The sequence below is a fragment of the Pteronotus mesoamericanus genome, unplaced genomic scaffold, assembly GCF_021234165.1.
Source record: "Pteronotus mesoamericanus isolate MK-2021 breed Mesoamerican mustached bat unplaced genomic scaffold, CSHL_Meso_final contig_65, whole genome shotgun sequence".
Taxonomy (NCBI): Eukaryota; Metazoa; Chordata; class Mammalia; order Chiroptera; family Mormoopidae; genus Pteronotus; species Pteronotus mesoamericanus.
Window position 1 is genome coordinate 9,675,036 of NW_026555228.1, and position 26,526 is coordinate 9,701,561.

Below are 26,526 nucleotides of genomic sequence, written 5' to 3' on the forward strand. Positions count from 1 at the left end.
GGCTCCACAGTGAACGAACACCTCACTGCCGTGGCCCTGCTTCAGTCCCTCCCTCAGGTCCCTCACTGACTTGGGGATGAAATCCACTCTCCATCATGAGCAAAAACCCCCCAAGGCCCTTCTTGCTCAGTCCCTTGCTGCCTCGCCCGACTGCTTCATTCCTACCTCCCCAGCATGCACACTGAGCGCATACTATGCTTTAGGAACATTTATCTACATGCGGCTCCCAGCACACACCACAATCTCTCCTGCTTCCACAGGCTGGCATGTGCACTTCCTTCTAACTTAGAACAACTTCAAGATGTGGCTCGATGTGCACCTGCTCCAGAAAGGCTTTCCCAGACTCCTCTGAGGTGGACCAGGTACCCCTGCTAAGTGCACATGTAGCATTCGAGGTCTTCACACGCATCATTTGCGCTCGCAATGCCGGGGCACCTGTCTGTTTCACCCAGCAAGCTGTGACCCCTTTAGAGGACGCACTGTGGGTGGCTTGTTCTGTGGCCCCAGCTCTGACCCCAGTACATGACATGAAATAGCCAGCCACTCAGGGTTTCTTGAAATGTTAAGAAAAACCCCTAGGTTCTGTCAAAATGTTCATGATAATGATAGTAAGTCCAAAGAGTAGGGTACAAAGCCATATCATAAGGATAATTTCAATTATTTAAAATATTCATATATATGTCCAGAAAAAATAGTTAAAAGATAGGAAATGTACTACATATTAACAGTGGATGCCTCTGACTGGTTAAATTAAGAATGCCTCATATTTTTTGTTTTTAAACTTTGTTATATTTTTCCAGATATTTACTATTAGCATGTACGACTACTTCTATAAACAAAAGAATAGACTTTAAAAGATTTTCTTTGCAACGCATATATCTGATAAGAGAGTAGTATCCAGAATTATAAAGAACTCTTACATCTCAATAATAAAAAGACAATAATCCAACTTAAAAATGGACAAAGGATTTGAATACTTTCCAAAAAAGACACACAAAGAGCACATGAAAAGATGCTCAACATCATTAGTCATTAGAGAAATACAAATCAAACATCAATGACATATGACTTTGCGCCCACTGGGGTGGCTATAATCAAAGAGAGGATGCCACCAATGTTCACAACAGCCGAAGGGTGGAAAGCCCAATGCCTATCAACAGAAAAATGGATAAACAGAATGCGTATATCCATACGATGGAATAGTATTCAGCTTTTAAAGGAATGAAGTTTAAAATAAGAAAAGAATTCTGACATATGACACAACATGGATGAAAACATTATACTAAGTGAAATAAGCCACACACAAAAGGATGATTATTTTAAGATTCTACATATATATGAGGTAACTACAATAGGCAAATTCATAGAGAAGGAAAGAGGTTATCAGGAGCTGTGGACGGGGGGATAGGTGCTACCGTTTAGTTGGAACAGAGTTTCTGTGTAAGAAAATGAAAAACTTCTGCAAGAGAACAGTGGTGATGGTTGCACAACATTGTGAATGCACTTAATGCCAATTAATTGTACACTTACAAATGCTAAAATTTATGATATGCATATTTTGCCACACTAATTTTTTTTAATTCTTTGAGATTTGATTTTTGATCAGGCAAATATGAGTGTCCAAATTAAAGAATATACTTCCTAGATTTCCTGGAGCTATGCATAGCCCTGAGGCTAAATAAATCAGGTCTGCTAATGCGTCATGTGTAAATTCCAGGAAGTCTGTAAAGAAAAGGCTAGAACATGCATGTGAAGGCTAAGGCACAAACACTCCTCTTGGACCATGAGGCAAATGCCATGCACAGGAGAGATCTGAGGAGCAAGCTCTAAGGAGCCTGGAACCCTGGTGGGTCCAACCTACCATGTTCTGACTTCCTGACTCTATAATTTTTTCTTACATGAGAGAGAAATAATTTTTCCCCTAGCTCTTACAGTTCATATTCTACCCAGCAAGTAGAGTGATCCTTTTAAAATTTAATGAGATTATGTTTCTTCTCTGGTTAGTACCCAAAATGTTTCCTAACCTCAGAGTAAATTACAAAGTCTTCATGTTGTTCAAAGCACTTCATGATTTGGCCTCATCTAACTCTCTCCCTTTTTCACTGTGTTACATACAACCTTACGGGCCCTTTTCTATTGCTTGAACAAGAGAAAGTGATATCCTGCTTTAAGGTCTTTATTCCCTCTTTTGAAATACTATCCCCTCAAAAACAACTCTATGGCTAACTCATATAATTCACATCCCTCTCAATTTTTTGAAAAACTGTAAGTGCATTCTGTAACTATCGTAAATAAAATCACACAAAACAGCCCTGACCAGTGTGGTTCAGACGGTTGGGTGGAAAGGCCACTGATTTGATTCCTAGTCAGGGCACATGCCCGGGTTGAATGAGGGTTTGGTCCCCAGTCAGGGCACACACGAGAGGCAATCAATTGATGTTTCTCTCACATCGATGTTTCTCTCCCTTTCTCCCTTTCCTTTCTCTCTAAAAATAAATTTAAAAAATCTTAAAAAAAAATCACACCACACTTATCACTCTATTAAAGTTTTCCTCTGCCTTACTTTCCACCTATTCCTGGCCAACATATATTTATTTTTAAAAAATTTCTCCCACTATTAGATTATAAGCTCCATGAGAGCAGAGGCTTCATGTACAGTTTTTCACTGTATGCCAGTGCTTAGAAAAGTGACTAGAACATAGACACTAAATATATAAATATTAAGTTAATTCCAGTTCAGTACAGATTATAGATTATTATGCAGCAAAAATAAACACTTATGCTTTCCGTAATCTGCCTATTTAAAAAAGAAAATCTTGGCAGTTTCATGTCTTCTTAAAGTCTACTGACATGACTTTGAAGCTGCTTTTTCACATGCACACCATGCCTGTATACCACAACACCTCAATAGCAAGGTAGAGAACTTCGTAATGCTAACCGCAAGCGGGAGAAATAGCGTGTCAGAAAAAGACACGGAGAAAGACAAATACCATATGATCTCACCTATAGGTGGAATCTAATCAACAAAACAGACAAGCAAAATAAAACGAGCAACACTGAAAGGAAAAAGAAACCAACAGTGGCATGAGGAAAGGAGGGAGAGGGGTAATGTGGAAAGGAAAGGGAAGGGATAAATCAAGGAACATGTATAAAGTACCCACGGTCAAAGCCGAAGTGGGGAAGGATGGAGGGTGGGAGGTGGGGGTGGGTCGGGCAGGGGAAAGTGGTGGCGGGAAAATGAAGACAAATGGATTTGAACAATAAAAAAAAATGCAAAGTGGAAAAAAAAATCTCAGCTAAGAAACACAATGTACCAGCACTATACCCTAAAATGTATATGTAAGTATGTACATATATATATATAAATTTATATATAGTAATAGGTTATATGTTACATATATTATATTTGTTTATATTTAAAACATTATATTATATATTTATGATATTAAAAAAAAGGACATGGAGACATCAGGGTAAGAGGTCGGTCAGAACTGGGAGAAAATAGAGAACAGAGTCTGAAGACTAGATAGAATGTCCTAGTGCTAGGCTCGCTTGAGGAAGATTACCTAAGTTATCAGGGAATAAATAGTGATCCAGCTCTAAACGCATACAATTTCAGTACCCTCTGTCCTGTCTACTCCTTTGGAAAGAAGACTTCATTCATTCAACTGCTATGAATTGAGCTCAAGGCAGTGGGGATATAATCGTGGGCAAACATAGACACAGAGCCTGCATACAACTTTTGGAAGGGGAAAAAATCACACAGGTAGGAAATAGCTACATTTTACGATTCGTGATTTCATCATATTCATTTCTTTTTAATTTCTATGGAAATCTATATACTGACTTAACTAAAAAGGTTTATGCGAAAATATTAATGAGGTCAATTTTGATAACTGAGTTTCTAAGGTAAAAGAATAAAATGACTTTTTTGAACAAGGAAATTAAATTATAATAAAGTGAGAGATTAAAGGTTCTATAGTCTTTTTTTATTTTTTTAAATTTATAAATCATGTTTATTCTATTACAGTTGTCTCAATTTTTAGCCCTTTATATATAGTCTTTTTAAAAAGATGAACAATAATAAATTCTGGTGAAGGTTTGGAGAAACTGGAACGCGACCCCCCCCAGCCCCGCACACAACTTGTGCACACGTGTGTGCATACACACACTGCTGGTGAAAATGTAAAATGGTAGAGCCACTGTGGAATACAGCATGGTAGTTCATCAACAAGTTAAACATAGTTATCACATGACCTAGCAATTCCAACCCTAAGTGCATACAGAAAAGAAATGAAAACATACGTCCACACAAAATCTTGCACACGAATATTCACAGCACCATTATTCACGATAGGCAAACAGTGGAAACAACACAAATATCCATCAACGGGTGAACAGATAAACAGAATGTAGTATGTCCATATAACAGAATATGATTCAGTCATAAAAGGAATATTCATGCTATACGGAAGAATGTTGAAAACATTATGCTACAAGAAAAAAGGCAGTCACAAAAGGCCACATATTATATAACTGCAACTATATGAAATGTCAAGAATACTCAAGTCCACACAGACAAAAAGTAGATTAGTGGTTGCCAGGGGCAGGGTGGAGGGAGTTATAGAAGTGACAATCAATGGGGGCCAAAGGAAATGTTTTGGATTTAAATAGTGCTAACAGTTGTACAACTGTGACTCTACTGAAAACTACTGAATTGTTCACTTTCAAAGGTTGAGTTTTATGGTAAGTAATATCTCAATTTAAAAAAGTTTCCATGGTTCCACCACACCACACCACACCTGCTACTCGATACAAATGAAATAGTCCAACAGACCCAGCGAAAAACATCTTGCAGGAAGCCATCTTTGCATGCTACAACGCCACCCTCAAAGCTAACATTAATAAGAAGGAACACTGACCAGCTATTCTGTACCTTACATGCATCACTTTACTTAATCTTAACCACCAATATGCGGTAAGTATAATTCTTATCTCTGTTCTACAGCTGAGGAAAGAGAGATGAAGCATATTGTCCAATGTCAGTCACAGAGCTAGGTGTCTACACAGCCAGGCATCGAACTCAGGCGTAACTCCTGTGCTTGAGCTCTTAATCACCTCACAGGGTGAAGATACATTCTGAAGCATTCCACAGTCTTTATAATATGTTGGTTATCTTAAATCTGTTTTTAAAAATCCTCTTTCTTGGTTCACTGAGTCTCCGAAACATGCTGATTCAAAGAAAAGCATGAGAGAGCTTGTGTCACTAAACAGCAGTCGTGCTGTCATATTAAGAAACTGGAGACTCTCACCCACCAAGGAACGAGATTTTAACCATTTGATTTTCAATTGTTTTATATGTCTCAACACAGTTTTGCTATTCTTTAATTTGGTCCCAAACTTCTTGTCAGAATCAGGTTGTTTTAAACAAGCTCCGTATATTTTGACTAAGACCTTGTTAGCCATAGACTTGACTTAAAAAATCTAGTCAGATATCAGTAATTTGACACTAAGGACAATGGAAAGAGAATTAGCATTGGCCCTTCCGATTCATACATTCCCACTTTCTGGGAGATCCAAAGAATATGAGGACCGATGGAGAAAACTGGGGATTTTGCCCTATTCAATTATACTTCACAATCACATGGGGACCCACGGTTGTGATAAGTTCCACAGTTTTCAGAGCTAGAGGTAAACTGGGGACAATATAGAATACATAGAGCCACTAAAGAACAAGAATGTACTGATGATCAATTTGCCATGCACGGCATAAGTACTTTGCATATGTCAGTTCATTTACTATTCTAACCCCTCCACCACAAATTCGTTGTTCTCATCTTAGAGAGTAAAAGGCTCCAGAAACTAATCAAGTTTGCCAAGAGCTTGTAAACCAGCAGAGATGGGGTTTAAACTCGGGTCTCCTCTGAACTTTCTACTACACCTGCCTCCATTTCATGGTCAGACATTCATGAATAGTTCCGAAACAGAATTGCACTGACCTTAGCACATTTTGTAATATTTGGAGAATAGGAGAATCTAAAGGGTAGAACGTGTCACAGTTTGAATCAGCTTGAGCCAAAGAATCCATAACCTTGCTGGTCCTAGCTCTTGTTAATATTAAAAAAGCCATTACACTCTTTTCTAGAATTATAAAGACCTCAAATACTCACCTACTCCCCACAACTTTTGTTGTTTACATCAAACAGCATATGATGATCACTGAATAACTGAAACATTTTAATAGATTTTACTTAAACACATAAAATAGATTTGAAGGATTAAATCCCTATGCTAAAATGAAAATTATCGTCACACAAAAAAATTGAAAAGTATGCTGACACCAAAAGCTCCCTGATAACAGGATGTTTTTCATCTACTGATTACCTCTCTGTAGCACTATCTATGTGAAAAATGTGCTCATCTTCATTCTGTAACCGTTCTTTTCTCCTTCTTTCAATGTCATGTCGTAGGTCATTTGGATCTATTACTTTGACCAGAGTCTGAGGAATTTTGACAGAAGACAAACCATTCACATTACTGTTAGTTGCACAAAGACCATATCTAATAAGAACCTTAAGTAAAAGTCCTAAATAAATTATCTTGTATTTATCCTGCTAATTGTAGTGTAAACTAATAAAAATATTTTGAGATACAGTTGATAATAGAGTTGGAAAAGTTTATGACATTGAACCAGGAATCCCACTTCTGGGACTTTAGCCCAAAGAAAAGGCTATCTACCCAAATATATTCTAAGTGCTTTATTTAAAATAACAACAACAAAAAACCAAAAGCAACTTACATATATTGTAAAAAAAAATTAAAGGGGAAGGGAAGAATGACTTTATGGTAAATTTAAGTCAAAGGAATAATGTACAAGCATTTAAATTATGCTAATATAGACTGTGTGGGAGTACTCATGGAAAAACACTTATTGAAAAAAGTTAATTGAAATTTAAAGAGCCTCAATCATAAAAGGTCATGTGGAACTTGGAGATTTTTACATAAAAGTGGTGTTGTTATGGTTTAAGTAAAAAGAGAAAAATATCCAAAACTGCCTGTAGTAGGGTAGCGACTCTGTTAAAATGCCCGATGCAGGACAGCAAGAAAAGACAATCAAAACATGTTTTGTGTTAAGTGGTTAGATTAGAGGCTTTTTTAACCTTTAATTTTTAAAAACTCTCAGATTTCCTTTAAGTTGATTACAGTACTTTGATGAGTAAACATTTTCTGAAAATATCATTTATTCAATAAACTAACCTTTCTTCATGAGTTCAATAAAATTGTAACCATTCACAAGTGAAAAAATTATTTATATATTCTATCCTTTAAATCTCTCCTTTACAAAATCTCTCCTTTACAAAACCTCTTTACTCTTAATGAATAAATTAGCGGCTCTTTTAGAACTTAATATACTTTTTAAAAAAACAAAAGCCCGTTTCTTCCCTCGTGGCTAGGTAAGATAGTTTAATTAGCCAAGAAATGGGTAGGGGGTTGTGGGAGGTGTTGGATAGGAACCACCACACATGTGACAACAAAAAATTTCAGTATTAGTTCCATTATATTGCTAGTTCATATTCCATAGACTCTGAAGGGCAATCTCAAATAAAACTAAGTTCCTTTGTATTCATTCCACATACGATTTAAAAATATATTCCACACAACTGCTTTGGACAAAGTAGGTATCAAACATACTTTCTGAAAGCTTTACAGTGTGAAGTTTTGGAATAAAGATTAAATGCTATAATTTTGTGTCAATTTTACAAAGCTGTTGCCCTTAAGGACTGTTGATCTTAGGGAATATTTTTTGTCTTTTGTCAGTTTTCTCTCTGCAACCTGGCCAATAACTAGAATCACTCGGAGAGCTTTGGAAATTTCAGATATCTGGGTCTCAAACCTTCTTCCTCATCTACTTTAATTCCCAATCACCAGTTCCCTTTTCCATTAGTATGCCAACAATAAGATAATCTCTCATCAAAACTTATATTCACTTACCTGTTCTGAATCACATACCATAATGTGTCTATCCTGAAGCTCGGTCAAAGACATATTTATTCTCCTAAAATAATAAAGGCATATTATGTTATACACTGATGGCTTGATTCCATTACTACAGAACGGAATTTGAAGTAAAGCTGGTGTGTCTTGGTGGGAGTAAAAGAAACGTGCCACCAGGTGGTTTCTCATCTATGTGGCAGTTTCCCAAGATACACATTTCCTTTGAACAACATCACAGCGACGCCTTGGTGGTTCTCAAATCACTAGTCTATGTAATCTTAAACTTTGCTCCGGTAACATTGATTCAACTCAGCTCACAAGACAGGGTATGCCACCTGCTCAGACAGGTGCCAGTAGCAGACAGCCATTTCTGACCACAGGAGGCAACCCATGATTTCAATGGCTCAACAACTGTCTTTCATTCTTCCAGTGATAACTTCAGTAGACAATTACTATAGACACAGCAGAATCAAAAGCTAGGTAGGGAAATATTTTCAAAGTCCTACACATTTAAACAATACCAGTCAATGGCTTCATGATAACCTAGTCCATCACAGTACACACACACCTGGTACCTGCTGGGGTCTGTCCTGTTTTTAAGCAGGAAATCCAGTCTTAGGATATAGAGCGAGCCCAGGAGGCAGTACCTTCCCACATCTCCTCTGAGGCTTATTCCCATGAGATAAATGGGCATACAATAATTAATCATTACCTGTGAATTCCTGGTTCTGAAGTCAATTTAATTTCATTTACACTTGCTGCTTGTTGATCTTGTATTTTTGAGAAACGCTCATGTAGAGTAATGTGAGATAATTGCAAATCATCTGAAAACACAAAGTTTTATCTCAGTGTTAAACCAATTTCACTTAAAGATCACACAGAAGCACAGAAAGAAGGGATTATTAAAAAAACACTCCTGCCCTGGCTGGTGTGGCTCAGGGGATTGAGTGCCAGCCTGCAAACCAGAGGGTCACCGGTTCGATTCCCAGTCAGGGCACATGCCTGGGTTGCCGACCAGGTCCCCAGTAGGGGGTGCGTGAGAGGCAACCACACACTGATGTTTCTCTCCCTCTCTCTCTCCCTCCCTTCCCCTAAAAATAAATAAAATCTTAAAAAAAAATCCAACCTGTTTTCTCTTGAAAATATGCAGGACCTCAACTTATTCCACAGACTAATTCACAGTGCTCCCATGCCTTTTCAAGCCTGTGCAATAGTAAAACCCCTGATTGATGGAACCAGGAAGCCTGTTCCTATTTGACAGGCCTGCTTACTTGTTGGGGAAAAAGACAGTAGCTCTCTCGAAGTGAGAACCCTTCTTCTCCAATATAAGACCTTACTGTATCTGGGAAGTAAAGGCGGTCCAGAGCTCTACTTCAGCTAGAGTAAAAAGTAACTCCACACACAATCCTGAAACATCAAAATCATTCTGAACAAATGTTAAATGTTATGTTTACATATCACAGAAGGTCTCCTAATGCCATTTAACATTAAGTAAAGTTCATGAAGACATTTTTGAAATCCAGCTATGTTATGGGCTTTTAACAGGATAGAGAGAAAGGTAATACTCTTGACTCATTAGAATTGCTACTTAAGCAACCCTTTTTCCCTAACTTGCCATTACTGTCCTCAGAGATTAGATTCTCTTGGACTTTTCTGCAATACCAGTTCTCTTTCTACCAATAACCACAAGTCCTTTGGGGAAAAGGGGCTGAAACTAAGAAGGCAAATCGTTTCAGACAAACCGCATGCTTAAGTAAATGTATGCCTTAGTTTGAGGAATGCAGAGAAAATAATTCCTTTTCGAAGTATGTTTTAAGAAGGTAAAAAAAAAGATTAATGCAATCATCTAGTAAAAAACATAAAATAAGAATTTTGGAATTTTTGAAGGTGCTTAGTTTATAATACCCACAATTGTTTTATTTACATGGCATCGTTGAGGAAAGTTGTTCTACATGACTGAAATTTCCAATTACTGGACATTGGCTACCAGTAAAAACAAATAAAAACAACTCAATGCAAATCTTCCAAGTATTTATTATGCGACTCCCTAATGTCATAAGGTATGCCAAATCAAACTGGAATCTTTTATTGATCGCTGAGCATCACCCTTCTGGCTTTAAGTCCCATAATTCCCCCATTAAGAATATCACCAGATGACCTAGACTTCAAGATTTCTTGAGTTTCCTATCTGGTTTTTGTTGCTTCCTTCTTGTTCTGTTATCAGTTATTGTTTCTTGCTGCTCTCAGTACACTTGTCTTTTGTAGCAGTTAATCTCTCCCTTCGTAACTTATGATTTCCAATCTACTTTGAGTTGAAGCATCAGGTTATTGGAACTACTTATAAAGAACAACTAGGCCTAGGTGCCATAGCTACCTTGACCATCTAGTACTCTGTAAAATAATAATTAAAAAAACCCAACTAGGGAGAGTTAACATCTGCTACTCTCTTCAACAGATTTCTCAATGAATGATCTAGTTTATAATGAAATATTAATTACTATTACAATATTACAGATATTTTCCTATATCTCATGGAAAGTCAGTACATTGTTTTTGTGTTATCCCTAATGTATGTGCAAAATATACTAACCTTTAGCTTGATGGATTACAGTTATGATTTCCTGAGCAAATTCTTCTGTACTTTTGTTTTCAGTATTTTGAGGTGAGTCAAGATGTTCAGACACTGGATGCAAGTCCTCACTTTCACTGCCAACGGCAAACAAATCATCTGACATCTGTCTCTCTGTATTGCTAGAAGCATCCCTAGAATAATTTGTAAATGTTTAACTAAATTTGAAACTATTTTACTGAGGAAAAAAAGTATTAAAATTAATCAATATAGCTATAAAACTAAAAAGATGTTTATTTTTTCTTATAATTAAGGCACTAAATTGTATGCCATAAAACGTGTATGAGTAGGAGAAAAATAGCTATAGATGCATGGTTTTGAGTTCTTCTCAAATCAGAGATCATTAAATATTTGCCACTTTAATAAGATCCTCCAAATCCTAAGTTAAACAAGTTTTACTTCAAAAAATACAGCAAGGCATTAAATACACTCCATACGCAAAAACAATCAGATTATTTTCTGCTCCCAAATGTTTATAAAATTGTAAATCCAGCAAGCTTATAGTAACTACCACCCTTTAAAAGCTGATATCAAACATAATAACTTCTCTGACTTCATAGAAATCCTTATAACTCTGTATGAGTAATAAGAAGCTTAGAATAAATAGTATTTTGAAATCAAACTCTGTTGAGACTAATTTAATCACTTAGAAAGTCTGACCAAACTCTCAGAAAACAGCCTGTTGTTAGGAAAGCTATGATCACTATAACTAATTATGGTGTTTATCCTAAATGCATCCTTAAAGAAATGCTACCATTTAGTACATAAAACCCAACTATCTTACCACTTCAATGCTTTCTGAATCTTTATAATTTTCATGAAGAGTTTCCTGACCTTTAGGTGCCATTATAAAGCCCTTATCATGATATGTAGCTAACAATTCTTGAGGGCCTATGCCAAACTCAAAAGCTTAGAGCTTATAAACATTATCTCATTTAATCTTTAACTAGGCCTACAGGCAAAGTGTCCTGACACTGAGACAATGGATGTCCTGTTTTGCTTACATCCCCAGAGGTCAAGCATTCATATGGACACAATCCTTCCAAGTGCCATAATGGGGAACTATACCTTACCCTAAGGATGCTGCTCTTGTTTAAAACTACTCTTCAATTCTTCATCTGGATGCAGTTTATTCATCAGAAGAAAATCTCATTATTTTATATTTATACCTCATTTTGAACCCAAAATGGCACTAACCAGCTTACACAACCATCTTACTTACTCCTCTGCACTTAACTCTAACTAGCTTTTGGCTCTTGCCAAAAATCAAGGTCACTGTCCAAAGAACTGAGACTTACAACTGCTAGGGTTCTTTTATGAGTATGTCACAGGCTCTGAACATACATCCAAGAGAGAAACCTGAAATATGTTTTAAATAACAGCAGCACTGCCCCCATCTTCTTGGTTGGACCCTCCTCCATCAATAAACCTTTCCTTACTCAATCCATCCATCCACGCATCCACCCATCCATCCACCCATCCATCCACCCATCCATCCACCCATCCATCCACCCATCCATCCATCCATCCATCCATCCATCCATCCACCCATCCATCCACCCATCCATCCATCCATCCATCCATCCATCCATCCACGCATCCATCCACCCATCCATCCATCCATCCATCCATCCACCCATCCATCCAACCATCCATCCACCCATCCATCCACCCATCCATCCATCCATCCATCCATCCACCCATCCATCCATCCACGCATCCACCCATCCATCCACCCATCCATCCACCCATCCATCCACGCATCCACCCATCCATCCACCCATCCATCCACCCATCCATCCACCCATCCATCCACCCATCCATCCATCCATCCATCCATCCATCCATCCATCCATCCATCCATCCATCCATCCATCCATATATACATAAGAAGAGCAACGCCACTGGAAAAAAGGGAGACTTCTTCATAGAACAAAACCAATCAGATAGATACATTTTGGGGTGTGGGTGTAGGTGTGCACAGATTTACTTATTTATTTAAGTCGCTTCATAGCCATATAACCAAAACTGCTCCAGGGTTATGAGGGGCTTACATATGTTCCTTTAATTAAAAACTTTAACTCCTCTAACAAGATGGTTTTATGTGCCTATTTTTAACCTATCAGACTTTCCATGCTCCCTGCTCTCAAACCAGTGCTGTGAAGACAACCGCCTGTGAAGGCAGAAGCATGGAACAGTGGTAACGCAGCAGGCTGATGCCGCCGCTGCAGGTTCCTTGGTTTATTAGAAGACTTTCATGAGAAGGCCCACTTCCCTTCTTTCCTCCTAGTTTTCTCCAAGCTTCCCACTGCGTATCTGATAACTAGTTAGGAGACATTTAGTGATAAAAGCTAGAAGCTAGACTGACCCTGTAACAACCTCCACTAACAAAAAACTACAAATGCTCTCTGCTCAAAGGGGTATAATGGTACAAAAAGCCTGCCATACCAAAAACAAACAAAGAAAACAAAACAACCCCCCCAAAAAAACCATTGCTTTTAAAAACATTTTACAAGAGAAAAATAAGATGTTTAAAATACAACCATAAAATGGTCCATCCATAAGAGGAAATCAGTTGATAACAGTTTTTATTACAGCCTCATTTTCTCCCAAAAGGAAGCAAGCTGATAGAGGCTTTCAGTAATTAATAATTTACTTGTAATTTATTATTGCCCGCATAATTCTTACCCCCACTTTATGCCCAATCCTCAATCCACAGGAGTAATGTGGTATACACTGAAGCTATATTTCTTCAATTCCTCAAATTTTAGTGTTTAAACTTGCTATCAGTTAAAAAACTTATCCTAGGGTTACTTCACTGCCATGAAAATAGTAAAACCTAAAATTAGTTTTTTTAAAAAATTTTTATTGATTTTGAGAGTGGGGGGAGAGGGAGAGAGAAACATAGATTTGTTGTCCACTTATTTATTCATTCATTGGTTGATTCCTGTATGTGCCCTGACTGGGGATCAAACCCATAGCCTTGGCATAGGGGGATGACGCTCCAACCAACTGAACTACCTGGCCAGGGCCTAAAATTTTAGTTTTTTAAAAACAATTATACTTTTGCCCTGACCAGTGTAGCTCAGTGGTTTGGGTATTGTCCCACAAAGTGAAAGGTCACTGGTTCGATTCTCAGTCAGGGCACATGCCTAGGTTGCAGGTTTGGTCCCCGGATGGTGCATATGCGAGAGGCAACCAGTGGATGTTTCTCTCCCTCTCTTGTCTCCCTCCCTTCCCCTCTCTAAAAATAAATAATAAATAAAGTCTTTTTAAAAAACCATTATACTGTTGCTATATGAAAAACCTTCTTGAATAAAATTTTTAAAAAAATAAAAATAAAAAATAAAATATATATGTGTATGTACATGAAAGTGGATGAAATAAAATAGGCAAAATAAAAAAAAAAACACCTTCTTGAGACTTGAGAATAAAAAATGTTCTAGGTCTTACATTTGTAAATTTAATCACCTCTTAGTTCACATTTTCCTTTTTACTAATTTCCGATGACATTATTGATCAACAAGTTAATACTTTCAGGAAATAACCTCCAACACAAGTAGTTAGGCTGTAAAGGCCAAGTTGTTCTCATTTGAGATGAAGTTTAGATAGTTAAAAAAAAAATACAGCCAAACATCCATATTCTAAATGTGTGATTAAATCCTCCATGTTCCTCTGTTCTGTCCTCAACCCCTCCCTGTTTTTTCCCCTCCGTTTAAAAATATTTTCCCTGGCATTCTGAGTGTTGTGCATTAGTAACTAAGAAAACAAAAAGCTACATTAAACCTTTATTTCCTCCTACACACAGCTAAGATCCATAAAAAAAGACCAACTGCATGGCAAAACAACAGTAACAGAAAAACCAACAACCAAAATCCTGCCCTCTGGAAGCTTATAATGAGAACGAAATACATATAACACATAAAGGTTTTCTTAGTTTTCTCCCCCAAATAACTCAGTTTTGTACAGTATCCAACAGTTCATAAAGCACTTTCCAAATCATTGATTTGCTCCTGTCTTCCTAAGAACACATTTAGAATTTTTGGAGTTGACAGAAAAGAGGGAGACTGCTACTCCCTTCATTCATTATCTCATTACTTATGCACGAAAGTCCCCTAACTGGCCTTGCCAACCCCCTCGCCCTTCCAAGCCTCCTCAGAGGAGGCAGTCCCCTGGCAGCCAGAACCGAGCCAACCTGTCCTCTCCTATTAGCTAATCCTGTCAAGTTAGGCTGGCAGTGTGGCAGTCCTACCTTCGCAGCCTCCTGTACCTCTATTCCCTTTTACCGACTATTCAAAGCCACCCAGTTCCAAGTTTCTGTGTGTGGTATCTGCTTCTGTTAACCTATGAACACGAGTATCTTGCATTTGTCATCACGTGTGTAAAACACACCATAACCTCCGAAGCCTAATTCACGTGTCAGGTCCTGAAAGAAGCCTTCCCTAAATCCCCCAGCTTGAGATCATCAGAGGCGCTCACCACCTCACACATCGCTCACCGTGCCATGTTTTACCAACATCGCCCTGTTGTCTGCAAGACCGGAGGAGAAGAAACCTAATCCTGTGCCTGCCTACAGTCCCAGGGAACCCTAACAGGCTGTCTCACAGGCAAGGTCCTCAAAAACTACCTGCTGAATGAATAAATGATAAAAGGAAAATGACTTGGACCATTTGAAATTGATTCAGCTAAAAAGATGACCGACTTCAAAATTCTCATTGAGGTCAATTTAATTGTTTTTTAACTTCCTTGGCTTTTTACTTAATTTTTTTCTTGATTTAGAGCAATTTAAAATTTAAATATTTAATTTTTTAAATAATATAGAATCTCAAATATACATAAAAGTTCAGAGAATCCTATGATGAGCCTGTCATACCAGCTTCAACAGTTACCGGCCAATCGAAGCAGACTCATATAACCAGGAGGAGATGCGGATTAATTTGGGTCCCAAAAGACATGGCCAGGTGACCTGCCCAATGTCACAGAGCTGCTCAGTGACCCACGAGAAGACAAAAACCTATGCACCCCAACCGCGAACACAATGTTCACCTCCCTATACGAGGACCCCTATGAGACACTAGGGGAAGCTATGGTGATAGCAATGAAGGGGAACATTCTCTCAATTTTTTATTTAAAAATGTATATGACAAATATTTTAGATAAAAACCTTACTTTTGTGATACATAACAACAAGATAGCAGGCTTTTTTATATCTCCACCCACAGCTTATTTTTGCCACCAGCTGAACAGTACCTATCACAGGTAAACTTTGTGTGATTAGGTTACCGTCCTTCAGTCCTTGCTGTGGTTTTTTACACTGTTCCTCCACCTATATAGCAGACCTTTCCTCAGAGCATCAGGGCTGCATTGTCTTCTGGGACCCATCACCCAAGTCATCCCCTTTCAGGATGGGGCAAGATCTGATGGGGGTAGGGAGGCCCACTCTATCTTTTCAGTGGGAAACAAAAGGATTAAATGCAACAAGGGCTAATATGCTCAGTCCACATCAACTTTGCTAGACAAACTTTGCATCTGAGATGCCTAGTAGCAGCACCTGCAGAGGTCAGGGGGGCCTTGCGTCCTTCTGCACCAGCTTTTCATCTCCAGAGACTGGCACCGCCTGCTCCTCCCTCTCACTTCCTTTCGAGCCTGATCAAGGTTCAGGCTCTCACCAACTCAGGCCTCCATTAAACCAGAACTCCCTTCATCTGGCCTGAGACTTCAGATACACACAGCTGGGTGCTTGGGGTTCATAATAATAACCTGAGTATAGATTTTCATATTGTGGCTCCCTAACTTACATTCTGAAACAGATAATTATGCAACTTCTACCTCTGATAACGTAGTTTCTGACCAAGTGGGTCACTAGAATATGATCTTTGTTAACAGAAGTGTTAACTATGCAGTGAACATTCAAGCAAGTATCTATTGCTGCTCTACATACAAACTGGAATCTAGAAAAATCACTAGGTGATAGCCATGGTTTTTAAAAATTTTATTTATTTGTTTTTTAGAGAGAGGGGAAGGGAGGGAGAAAGAGAGGTAGAGAGACATCAATGCGAGACAGAAACATTGATTGGCTGCCTCTTGCATGCGCCCAGACAGGGGACTGAATCTGCAACCTAGGCATGTGCCCTGACCAGGAATCGAACTGGCAACCTCTTTGCGGGATGATGGCCAACCCACGGAGCCACACCAGTCAGGGTGACAGCCATGTTTTTAGCTATATATGTCAAAGCTTAACCAAAACTAAGAAAGTAAACAAATGCACAAAATGAACCATCTTAGTCTTTCAAAAAAAAAAAGAAGGACAAATTCTCTGGATTTTAACCAACAAAAACCTCTCTCTATTCTAGGATTATTTAAATCTTTTCAAGCAGAGGAAAATCTGATTTATGGCAATAGTTGAGAACATCACTCTATTGAGGTTAGCATTAACTACCTTTGTTTTATGGGTATTTCATCAGTCCATACATAATTCAATCCAACCCCACAAAACTCTTCCACAACTCATTAGTCAATAAATAATTATAATCAGAAAGATCTTGTTGAGCATGATGCTTTATCAAACTGAAAAGATGCATGTATTTATTAAGTTATTCATTCTTCATGTTTTTGAAAAGAAAGCATTTGCAGTGGAAGTTTTTTATTACACAAGCTGTCTTTCAGGTCCTTGCCAGATAATTCAAACATGTGCTGACAGGTCCCAATGACAGGTCATAAAGTTTCACAGAATTACAGTTTATAAATTCAAACAAAAGATATTGCAGCCTCAATTTTAGGAAGCTCATTTTTGTGGCCATGATGATGATCAAGCTACCATTTCTCAGTATCAAATCACGAAACTGTGTTCAGTATCTTTAAAATAAAACCCTTCAAAATTGGTATTTCTAGCACTCTTTAAATATGCTACAGCCAATGTATTAATTCTCTTTTAAGTATAAAGCACTTAATTTTAAATGTGGTGGTATCGTTACTTTTATCCCCTTGGTTGCTTGAAAATTCAAGATTTTTTTTTGTGATTTGATTATATGTAATTTTACCTCAAAAGGAAAAAAATATAAACAAAAATTAAATACTGAAATATTTAAAGGGTAATGTACTGATATCTGCAATTCACTTTGAAATACATCAAAAAATAAGATGGAACAACAGATGAATAGATGGACAGATATGTGATTACAAAAGTAGAGTAAAATGTTAAGATAGAGTAGACTCTGGATGGTGGGCATATGGATGCTCACTATATAATTCTTTCAGCTTTTCTGTATATTTGAACATTTTCATGTTATAACGTTGGAAAGAAAAACAGCTTAAATCCCCAAACTTGATGTGTACAGAAGCCTTTGTACTCTTAAGATTAAGAACTAGTAGGAAATATAATAGCACAAAATGATTTAAGAAATATTACATGAAATAGGATACAAAATTATTAATACAGTATTATCACAACCATGTAAAATACAGGTAGAAAAATAACAAAAGGAGCTGTACTAAAATATTAATATAACTGTTCTAGGGTAAAGATTATGAGTTATTTTCCCACCTCTATTTGTCTAACTTTCTGTACTGTAATTGTATTTGTAAATGTTTTCTATGCACATATAAATATACACATGTAACCCTGGCTGTTGTGGCACAGTGGATTGAGTGCTGGCCTGCAGATGGAAAGGTTGCTGGTTCAATTCCCAGTCAGGGCACATGCCTGGGTTGTGGGCCAGGTCCCCAAGGCGGGTGGGTGCACGCGAGAGGCAACCACATGTTAATGTTTCTCTCCTCCTTTCTCCCTCCCTTCCCCTCTATAAAAATGAATAAATAAAATCTTTTTAAAAAAGAGCTAAATCAGATGTTGTAAAAATGGGCCTCTTTCTAGACTCTAACCTATTTCCTCTACCTAGGCGATTCTAGTAGGTTGAGTACCAGCCATTTTGAGATGGTAGCAGGAACCATGTTACGTCACCAGCCTCCTTGAGTCACAAGGGGTCACGTGGATTTGAGACCCAGGTACTCTGACTTCAACAAGCCGTTTCATGTCTCAGAGCCTCACTCTCCCACTCTATAAAATCTTGGCCTGCTGAGGTCCCTTTCAGGTCAAAAATTCTCTGACTCTCAGGCAACAGGGAAAACAGGCTCTGAGAAACTAAGCAAGGAATAGGTCTCCTTGAACTCCACCCAGCCTATCCCTGGATACAGGGCTTCTGGCAGCATAACAACATGCACATTCATGAAGAGAACAACTCCATGGCATGCTCTGTCCCCCGAAAGCACCTTGAGATACGAAGTGGAAATAAGCAGACATGAGATCACCCCATATGACTAATCATGAGATTCATCCTCATAACAGGGCTTTTTTGAAATAATCTAGACAACCCCTCTCCCTCGATGGACTCTAGACACACTACTAATTTCATTTTCAAAGCTTTGAACAAAGATGGCAGACACACTTATTAAATATCATTAAGAAAAAAACAAAGATAATACCTGGATGTTTTTACTGGTTTCTTCTTATCTACTTTAATTATAAGTGATTTCTTTTTAGGACTAGCAGGTGAAGACACATCAGAAGGTTTACTTTCATCAGGTTCATAACTGGAAGAGTCGCTCTCTGTTTCGTCATCCTCTTCTTCTTCTTTCCTTAGTTTCTTCTGTTTGCCATTCGAGGCTCTCAAACCAACATTTTTATTTGAGTGAGTAGAGGGAGTGCTGTCTTTCTTAGATGATTTAAGAGGTTCTTTGACTTTCTCCCCTTCAGTCTCTCTCCCTCTTCCAGCATTAGAACTGGACTTTCTATTGCCACTTTGAGAAGTGTTTCTCCTATCTTCCTCCTTAGAGTATTTCTGAGTTTTTCCATTAGAAAAGTTCTGGTCTGCATCTGAGGTCTTGCGACGTTTGTGGTGAGAGTCACTGGTTGCTGAACTGGTCTCTGCGGGTTTCTTCTGAGCACGCCGATGAGCTTGGGCTCTATTGTCCCGCCGACTTTTCTTCTGGTGAGGTGAAAGAGAACGCCTGGACTTCCACTCTGGGTTTCTGGAACGCTCTCTGGTTTCATACCTCTCTATGCTCGTACGTCTTTTTGATGTGTGTTTGTATCTTCTCCAATCACGATCCTCAGTATACCTGTGGGGACATAAAAAACAGTTTATACTTGCAATACAGAGAAGAAAGTGAAAACTTATATATGTGGAATGTTGGGTAGCATGGCTTTAAATGCACAATGCAGTGGCAAAGTTAATCTATCATCCTTCAAGCTAACTCATACAGGTTCATTAGAGAGGAAATACCATCTTATTTTTAAATATTCAAGCCATCAACATAATTTACTCTAAAAACAAATACTTCACTACTACCAGTAGAACTAACTACATTACAATGCTTTTTATCTTTTCAGAAAAAAAGATTTTCAAGGTGGTTATCTTCAACTATAAAGTAAACACACTTTTTCACTTTATATCAAATTACCCAGGTTTAGTGTTTTCTTTTACCTCTTCTGAAAAGAGCTCCTTTTCTCAAAATCTTCAGAACCTCTTCTATAATAGTGAGAATATTTTTCATCTCGTATCCTGTGGTATCTCAGCTCATCTTCATGCCGTCTTCCTTCAAATCTAAAAGAATCTTCTATTGACCTGCGAGGTGATTTCCTTCTTCTTCCATCTCTTCTACCTCTGTGGTCATTAGCAATATGCCTTCCTCGCCCTTGCTGAGGATGACAATCCCACCGATACTCTTGGTAATATATACCCTCTGCGTATCTGGGTGTATACTGAAGTCTGTTATCGTCCTCCCTTCCTGGTGAATATAGTTGGTAAGGTTTATAAGAATAAGAATAGTATGCGTCTAAAGAACTTCTTATGTTTGGAGAAGGTGATCTATGGTCATAAAATCGGTAATATGTACTTTCGCGAGGCGAAAGCCTTGGTCTACTCTGTTCATCCTTGTGAATTCTCCAAGTGGTGGATCTGTTCGGATCCAACCTATAGTCATAGCCATAATACCCATGAGGGTATCTTTCCCTGTAGTATTCAGACTTTTTAGGTGCTGGTGATAAAGACCTATGTAAATAAACACAGAAAAGTTTAGTTCATTTAAAGGCAATTAACTATTTGTCTTAATATGACTACCCAGATAAAAGATTTGTTTTCTACTGTTTCTTCCACTCAAATTAAATTACTCAATTGGCCATATCCACATTCTCAACTGTCCACGTGGGGCTCTGATTATGCCTGCCCCAATTCAACAAGTATACTCTTTCCATATGAACTAACGCATCCCATGTGCATATTCAAATCGGCTGAGCACTCCCATCCTCTTGGAGGACCAGCTCAGGTACACAGCAGACTCCATTTTGGAAGATTGCTGACAGCAAAGTTCTGGCAAAAGAACCGGTCAGCAAGAGCTTGTATCAGGTTCAGCAGTCAGGTAAGGAAAAGGCAGAGGGGCAACGAATCGATGCTTCTCTCTCTCGGAAGGCAATGGAAGAAAATTGTCCTTGGGTGAGGATAAAAAAAAAGAAAAGGAAAAAGGCAGGAGGAGGGCTGGATTCATACAAATAAACATGTAGGAGAATCTCTGGCAAACTGAACATAACCTCTGAAATTAAGTTAGATTCCAAGAGTTTAATGCCACATAAACTCAAACTCAGCCCCAAAACTGACCCCACAGTTTTTCCAATTGTCTATTCTCTCTACTAAGGCTATATATCAGGGAGCAAAAAACACATACTTAAACTGTATATGGAGGTAGGGGAGGGGGAAGAAAAGGAGGGTCTTAAGACTTGAACCTCATGCTTCGTTCCTCCATAAATACTACTAACATAGGAAAATTGCCCTTCTCTCCCAGACCTAGTCCCTTATGTGTGAAATGAAAGATGTGTAACTTTGGCAAATGTGCGCTTTTATGCTGCTAAAATGCTCTCCAGGGACAGACAGCACAGCCTTTCTGTAGCTACCTTCTCGAACACCTCAGCAAGTCTACATCGAGCCTTTCATTCCCACTGAAGAGGAAAACTTCTATATCCAGAGAAACCAGTCAGCCTGAGTTACCTAGACTTCAGGATGAGAGAGGAGCGCCACTATCTGGAACACAATGAAGTTCAAATTTGTCCCCAGGGACATCTCCTCCCTGAGTAAGTCTCCTCCCCGAGGGTTTAACGTCTTATAATCAATGAGGCTGCTTGCTACCCTTGCAGCTTTTGTTATCGCCCCCGTCTTCAGAAGCTGCCTTGCAGTCAGAACCAAGAGTAAAACCCTTTTCCATTTGGTGACCCGCCTGTGTACTCCTTGCAGGAAGGGAGGCAGATTCAGCTTTCCCACCTAACACTGGGATTTACATACTGGACTCGACAATATCTCCCTCTCCAATCACCAAGCTAGATGCACTGGCAAGTGTGTTCTGTAGCTGAAGCTGAAGCTCTGTCATCCAGCTGGCTGCACCTCATCAACACAGCAAAAAGCAACTGGAGCCTCTACAGACTTTCTGGAAGATTTAATTTCTTCCACTGCTAGGGAGAAGAGGTGGCAGCCAGAGGCTAAGGTTTTCCAGACTGGACCAAATAGTCAATCTCTTACTTTAGTCCATACTTCACCTTGAGTACACTTAGATGATATTTCACTTCACAGTTCTATTGTACAGAGCCCCTATTCTTCCGAAGGGGATTGTTGGAACGGGTGCTATCATTTTCAGTTCTCCTACGGGGGAAAAAAGGGACCCAAGGGGTCTGTTGGGAGATAACTCTCCAAAGGTCTCTCCCATTCTGCACACATTGTGAGCAGAGGCACGTCCAAGGCAAACAGCCTAGGAAGATGGAGCTAGGGCCTCCGGCACGGGCAGAGGGCCTGTTTGCTACCCAGGATAAGAAGATAATATCTCCCCCAAGGCAGAAGCCCCTCATGGGACTTGGGTTCCTCGGCTCTGTCATCACCCCAGCACTAAGCTTGGCAGGTTCTTTTGTGTCCCCTCACCAGGGCCTACCACAAAAGCGTGACACAAAATGACTCCTGTGATGCCCTCCATGTTAAAAATCATTTGCTTCTTTACATTCTCCTTTTTTAAAGCTCCTCCCCATTACAATTTGGTCTTGTAAACTCCAAATTAAAACTGTGGAAGAAACGATTGATTAGTCATTGTAGAACCATAATGGAACAAGCACAAAGGCTGAGTCACATTAACATGTAAAATCTTGGTCTGACTTTTGTGTATTTAACTATGGTCCTTTTTAGAAGTCCTGGAATGTGCTAGTCACTTTCACAGCTCTGCCTTTGCTGCTGTTGTCCCCCTTAGTGGGCATATATATTTTTTTAATCCTCACCCAAAGATCTATCTATTGATAGCGTGGGGCAGGGAGAGAGATTGATTGATCAGCTGCCTCCCATAAACTACCATACCAGAGGTGGAAGGATGGAACCCACAACCTTTTGATACACGGGGCGACACTCCAATCAAGTGAGTCCCCGGCCAAGGCTACCTGGAATATTTTTCTTCTCTTTCTGCCTTTAAAAATTCTACTCATCTTTAAATGGCCAGCTAAAATCTTTAGACTTTCTTCGTATATCTCCCTTTCCCCTCCACAAAAGCAGCATCATTCCCTGCCTGTGGATCCAGAGTACTTTGTCTCAGTTACACCACACTTCCCACGTGCTATGGCGTCAATTTTCCCAGCCAGGCTGTGTGCTTGCTGAGGGCCCAGAAGGTTTTGTAGCCCTAGAACTTGCCTGTAAGCAGATATACAATACTAGCTGAATTCCTGCAATCTAATTATATATACATATTTGATACTACTAACTAAGAGGAGAGTTGAACTACAATTGAGTTATTCAAAACTCTATTATTCTGCCATGAAGAATAAATAGGAAACTCCCAATTTCTTCAAACATACTGATTATGAAAAAATAAAACACAACCTGAAAAGTTCTAAACCACTTACTGTTGCAAAAATATGGAACACTCTCAAAGATGTTTTTCACTCTCCCTGGCTGTGGCCGCTGTGTTCTTTTTATTATGGATTAATTCTAGCTGCTGGCTGTTATTAAAGAAAGCTGTCAGCTCCTAGAAATACAACCTTTATCACTGTAAAGCACCTACTGTGAATAACCACATCCCACGAGCTCATTAAAATAGATCCTTAATGATACTGGTGAATTGGAAGTCAAAGTACATCTCAAATCCAAGGTCACCCTGATAAATTAAGAACTGCTCACCTCTGTTTCCATCTGGGGGATCTAGAGTGTGACCGTGTCATCCTTTGTTGACATGTGAACCACTATCCGCTTTTTACACTGCAAAGAAACACAGTATTAGCAAGTTTATAGAAAGAGCCTGCAATCTGCTCTAAAAACAGTGAATGCCACAGGCCAAAGAATTACTTAGGCCCACTATGCTTCAGTTTCCTCATCTGTAAAATAAAGATGATGATAACAGGACAACTTTACTGCAATGCTCTGAGGATAAAATGAATTAAATCAGGGGTGAGCAAACATTTTCTGCAAAGGGCCAGGCAGTAACTATTTTAGGCTTTGCAGGCCACATGCAGTCTCTATGCATCTTCTTTTTTAAACTACCCTTTAAAAATATAAAAACCATTCTTAACTCGGGTTCCTCCCCCCACCAACACACAAACAGGCCCTAAACACCAAATGCAGTACAGTTTGACAATCCCCGAGTTGACTCATGAAAAGAGCTTAGAATAGTGTCTGGCACACAGCATAGCAGCTGCCAAGTAAGTGTTCCAAAAGAGGAAAATTACCCAGAATTCTTCTGAGTACAACCACTACTACCCTCCTGTCTTTTGCCATGTACATAAACAATTCATATAATCACAGTCAAAATGTTTAAGAATATTTGATGGCATCTCCTGCTTTTTAAATTGTCAAATAATAAGAATCACAACGCCCAATTATAGTACTCAATTGCTACCTAACTTTCGCTGAATTAAATATATCAAAACTTAATTAACCATGATTAAACATTTGGCTTGCTTCTGATTTTTTCCTAAAATGCCAAATAAGTACATTTTAAAAGACACAGACTTGACTTTTTTAAAGCTATACTTCAATATTTAAAAGGAACTGATGGCTTTAGGAACTGAATTTTAAATATATATATAAAAGCCTAAAATATAATAAATTATATATATATAAATATATATAAAATATATATGTAAAAAACTCAAAGGTTGTTGGGGAGGGAGGGTGGACACCAAATATTCTTGGTGATGAAAAAGCATCATTTTTCTGGCAGGTAATCTTTTTTCATTTTATTTTTTGAAAAACAGATTTATTGAGATATTCACATACCATATAAATCACCTATATAAAATGTACAATTCAACATTTTTTAGTATAGTCACAGGAATGTACAGTCATCATCACAATCCAATTTTAGACTATTTTCATCCCCTCTGAAAGAAATCCTATTAGTAGTTCCTCCACATTCCTCCCCTCTTTCAGTTAAGTCCCTGCCTGCCAACCACAAATCTGCTTTCTGTTTCTGTGGATCTGCCTATCTTGGACCTTTATATAAATGGTATCATACAATATGCAGTCTTTTGTAACTGGTTTCTTTCCCTTAACATTTTCAAAGGTCACCCTTGTTTTCCCACGTATCAGTACTTCATTTTTTGTGGCTAAATAATATTCCATTTTATGTGTATACCACATGATGTTTATTCATTCATCTCTCAAAGGACATTTGGGCTGTTTGTGTTTTTGGTTATTATGTATAATGCTGCTATGAAAATTTGTATACAAGTTTTTGTGTGGACACATTTTTGTTTCACTCCTAGTATATATACCTAGGAGTGAACTGCTTGGTCATATAGTAACTGTTTTACTTTTTGAGAAACTTACAAATTTTTCCAAGCAGTTCCTTCATTTTGCATTCCCACCAGCAATGTATGAGGGTTCCAGTATTTCCACATGCTCACCAACCTCTGTTACTTTGTGTTTTTTATTTTAGCCATCCTAGTGGGGGTGAAGTGGTACCTCAACTGTGGTTTTGATTCGCATTTCCTTAAGGATGGGTAACCTTCACATATGTAAGAAATTATGAAACTAATCCTGCCTACTTTCCTTGAATCTAATAATTTCAGTTTAAATTTATTAATCCAAGATAATTTAAAAGGAAAAAGTAGCTATATATAAGAAGTTTGTGTCAGTTTTATAATAGGAAAGAAAACCACTCAAACTAATTACAACCCAAATGCCCAACAATCAGTAAAAGATTAAACAAATTTTAAATATATAGATATATATAGGCAGTTGCCTCCTACCTTTCTCCCAGCCTTATCTATGTCTTTTCCACACACCCCACTTTTTAAACTCAAGGAAAGAATCCCAGGGGATATGATGGTTAAAGAATCCAGAAAGGATAGGGATTTGTCAGGCAGAGTGAGTGAAGGCCATCTATGTGGCAGGAATACCATGGCCCAATCAGAGAAAAGCAGGTAGTGTGGTGTGGTGGTTTTCACCTCTCTGTTTCTTCTTGGGAATTCTGGGTATATTCTGTAATTATTTCAATACACTGTGATTATTTACTTAAATAATTACATTTATTTCATTAGGCAAAAGACTCTAAAAAGCATACAAACCCAAATGACCTATGGACATCTGAGATATTCAACCTTATTAGTAATTGAGTAAACATGAATTAAGATCATAAGCATCCCATACCCATCAAATTGACACACACAAAAAAAAAGGGAGTTGTATATTCTGGAGTGCTGGCGAGGATATGGAACCATAGGGACTCTCATAAATTGCTACGTGAGTATGCATAAGTAAAACCAATTTGGACGGGGCAGGCAGCACCTGGTAAAGTTGAGTATGCTCATATTCCACAGCCCAGCAATTCCACTCAGAAACATACCGTAGAGCAATGGTTCTTAAACTTTAGTGTGCATCAGAATCCCCTGA

General features: G+C 38.4%; 1 protein-coding gene across 1 annotated transcript in view; it reads right to left on the reverse strand.

Annotated features, from left to right (window-relative positions):
* BCLAF3 (BCLAF1 and THRAP3 family member 3) overlaps window positions 1-26,526 on the reverse strand; it is a 77,131-nt gene that overhangs the window by 39,305 nt on the left and 11,300 nt on the right. The window contains exons 2-8 of the mRNA XM_054581003.1: window positions 23,815-23,892; window positions 20,104-20,670; window positions 19,103-19,738; window positions 10,586-10,758; window positions 8,708-8,819; window positions 7,993-8,056; window positions 6,385-6,500 (exon numbers count right to left, since the gene is read on the reverse strand). Of these exons, the coding sequence (XP_054436978.1) occupies window positions 6,385-6,500; window positions 7,993-8,056; window positions 8,708-8,819; window positions 10,586-10,758; window positions 19,103-19,738; window positions 20,104-20,670; window positions 23,815-23,855 (1,709 nt within the window). The 5' untranslated portion in view covers window positions 23,856-23,892. The remainder of the gene's footprint in view (window positions 1-6,384; window positions 6,501-7,992; window positions 8,057-8,707; window positions 8,820-10,585; window positions 10,759-19,102; window positions 19,739-20,103; window positions 20,671-23,814; window positions 23,893-26,526) is intronic.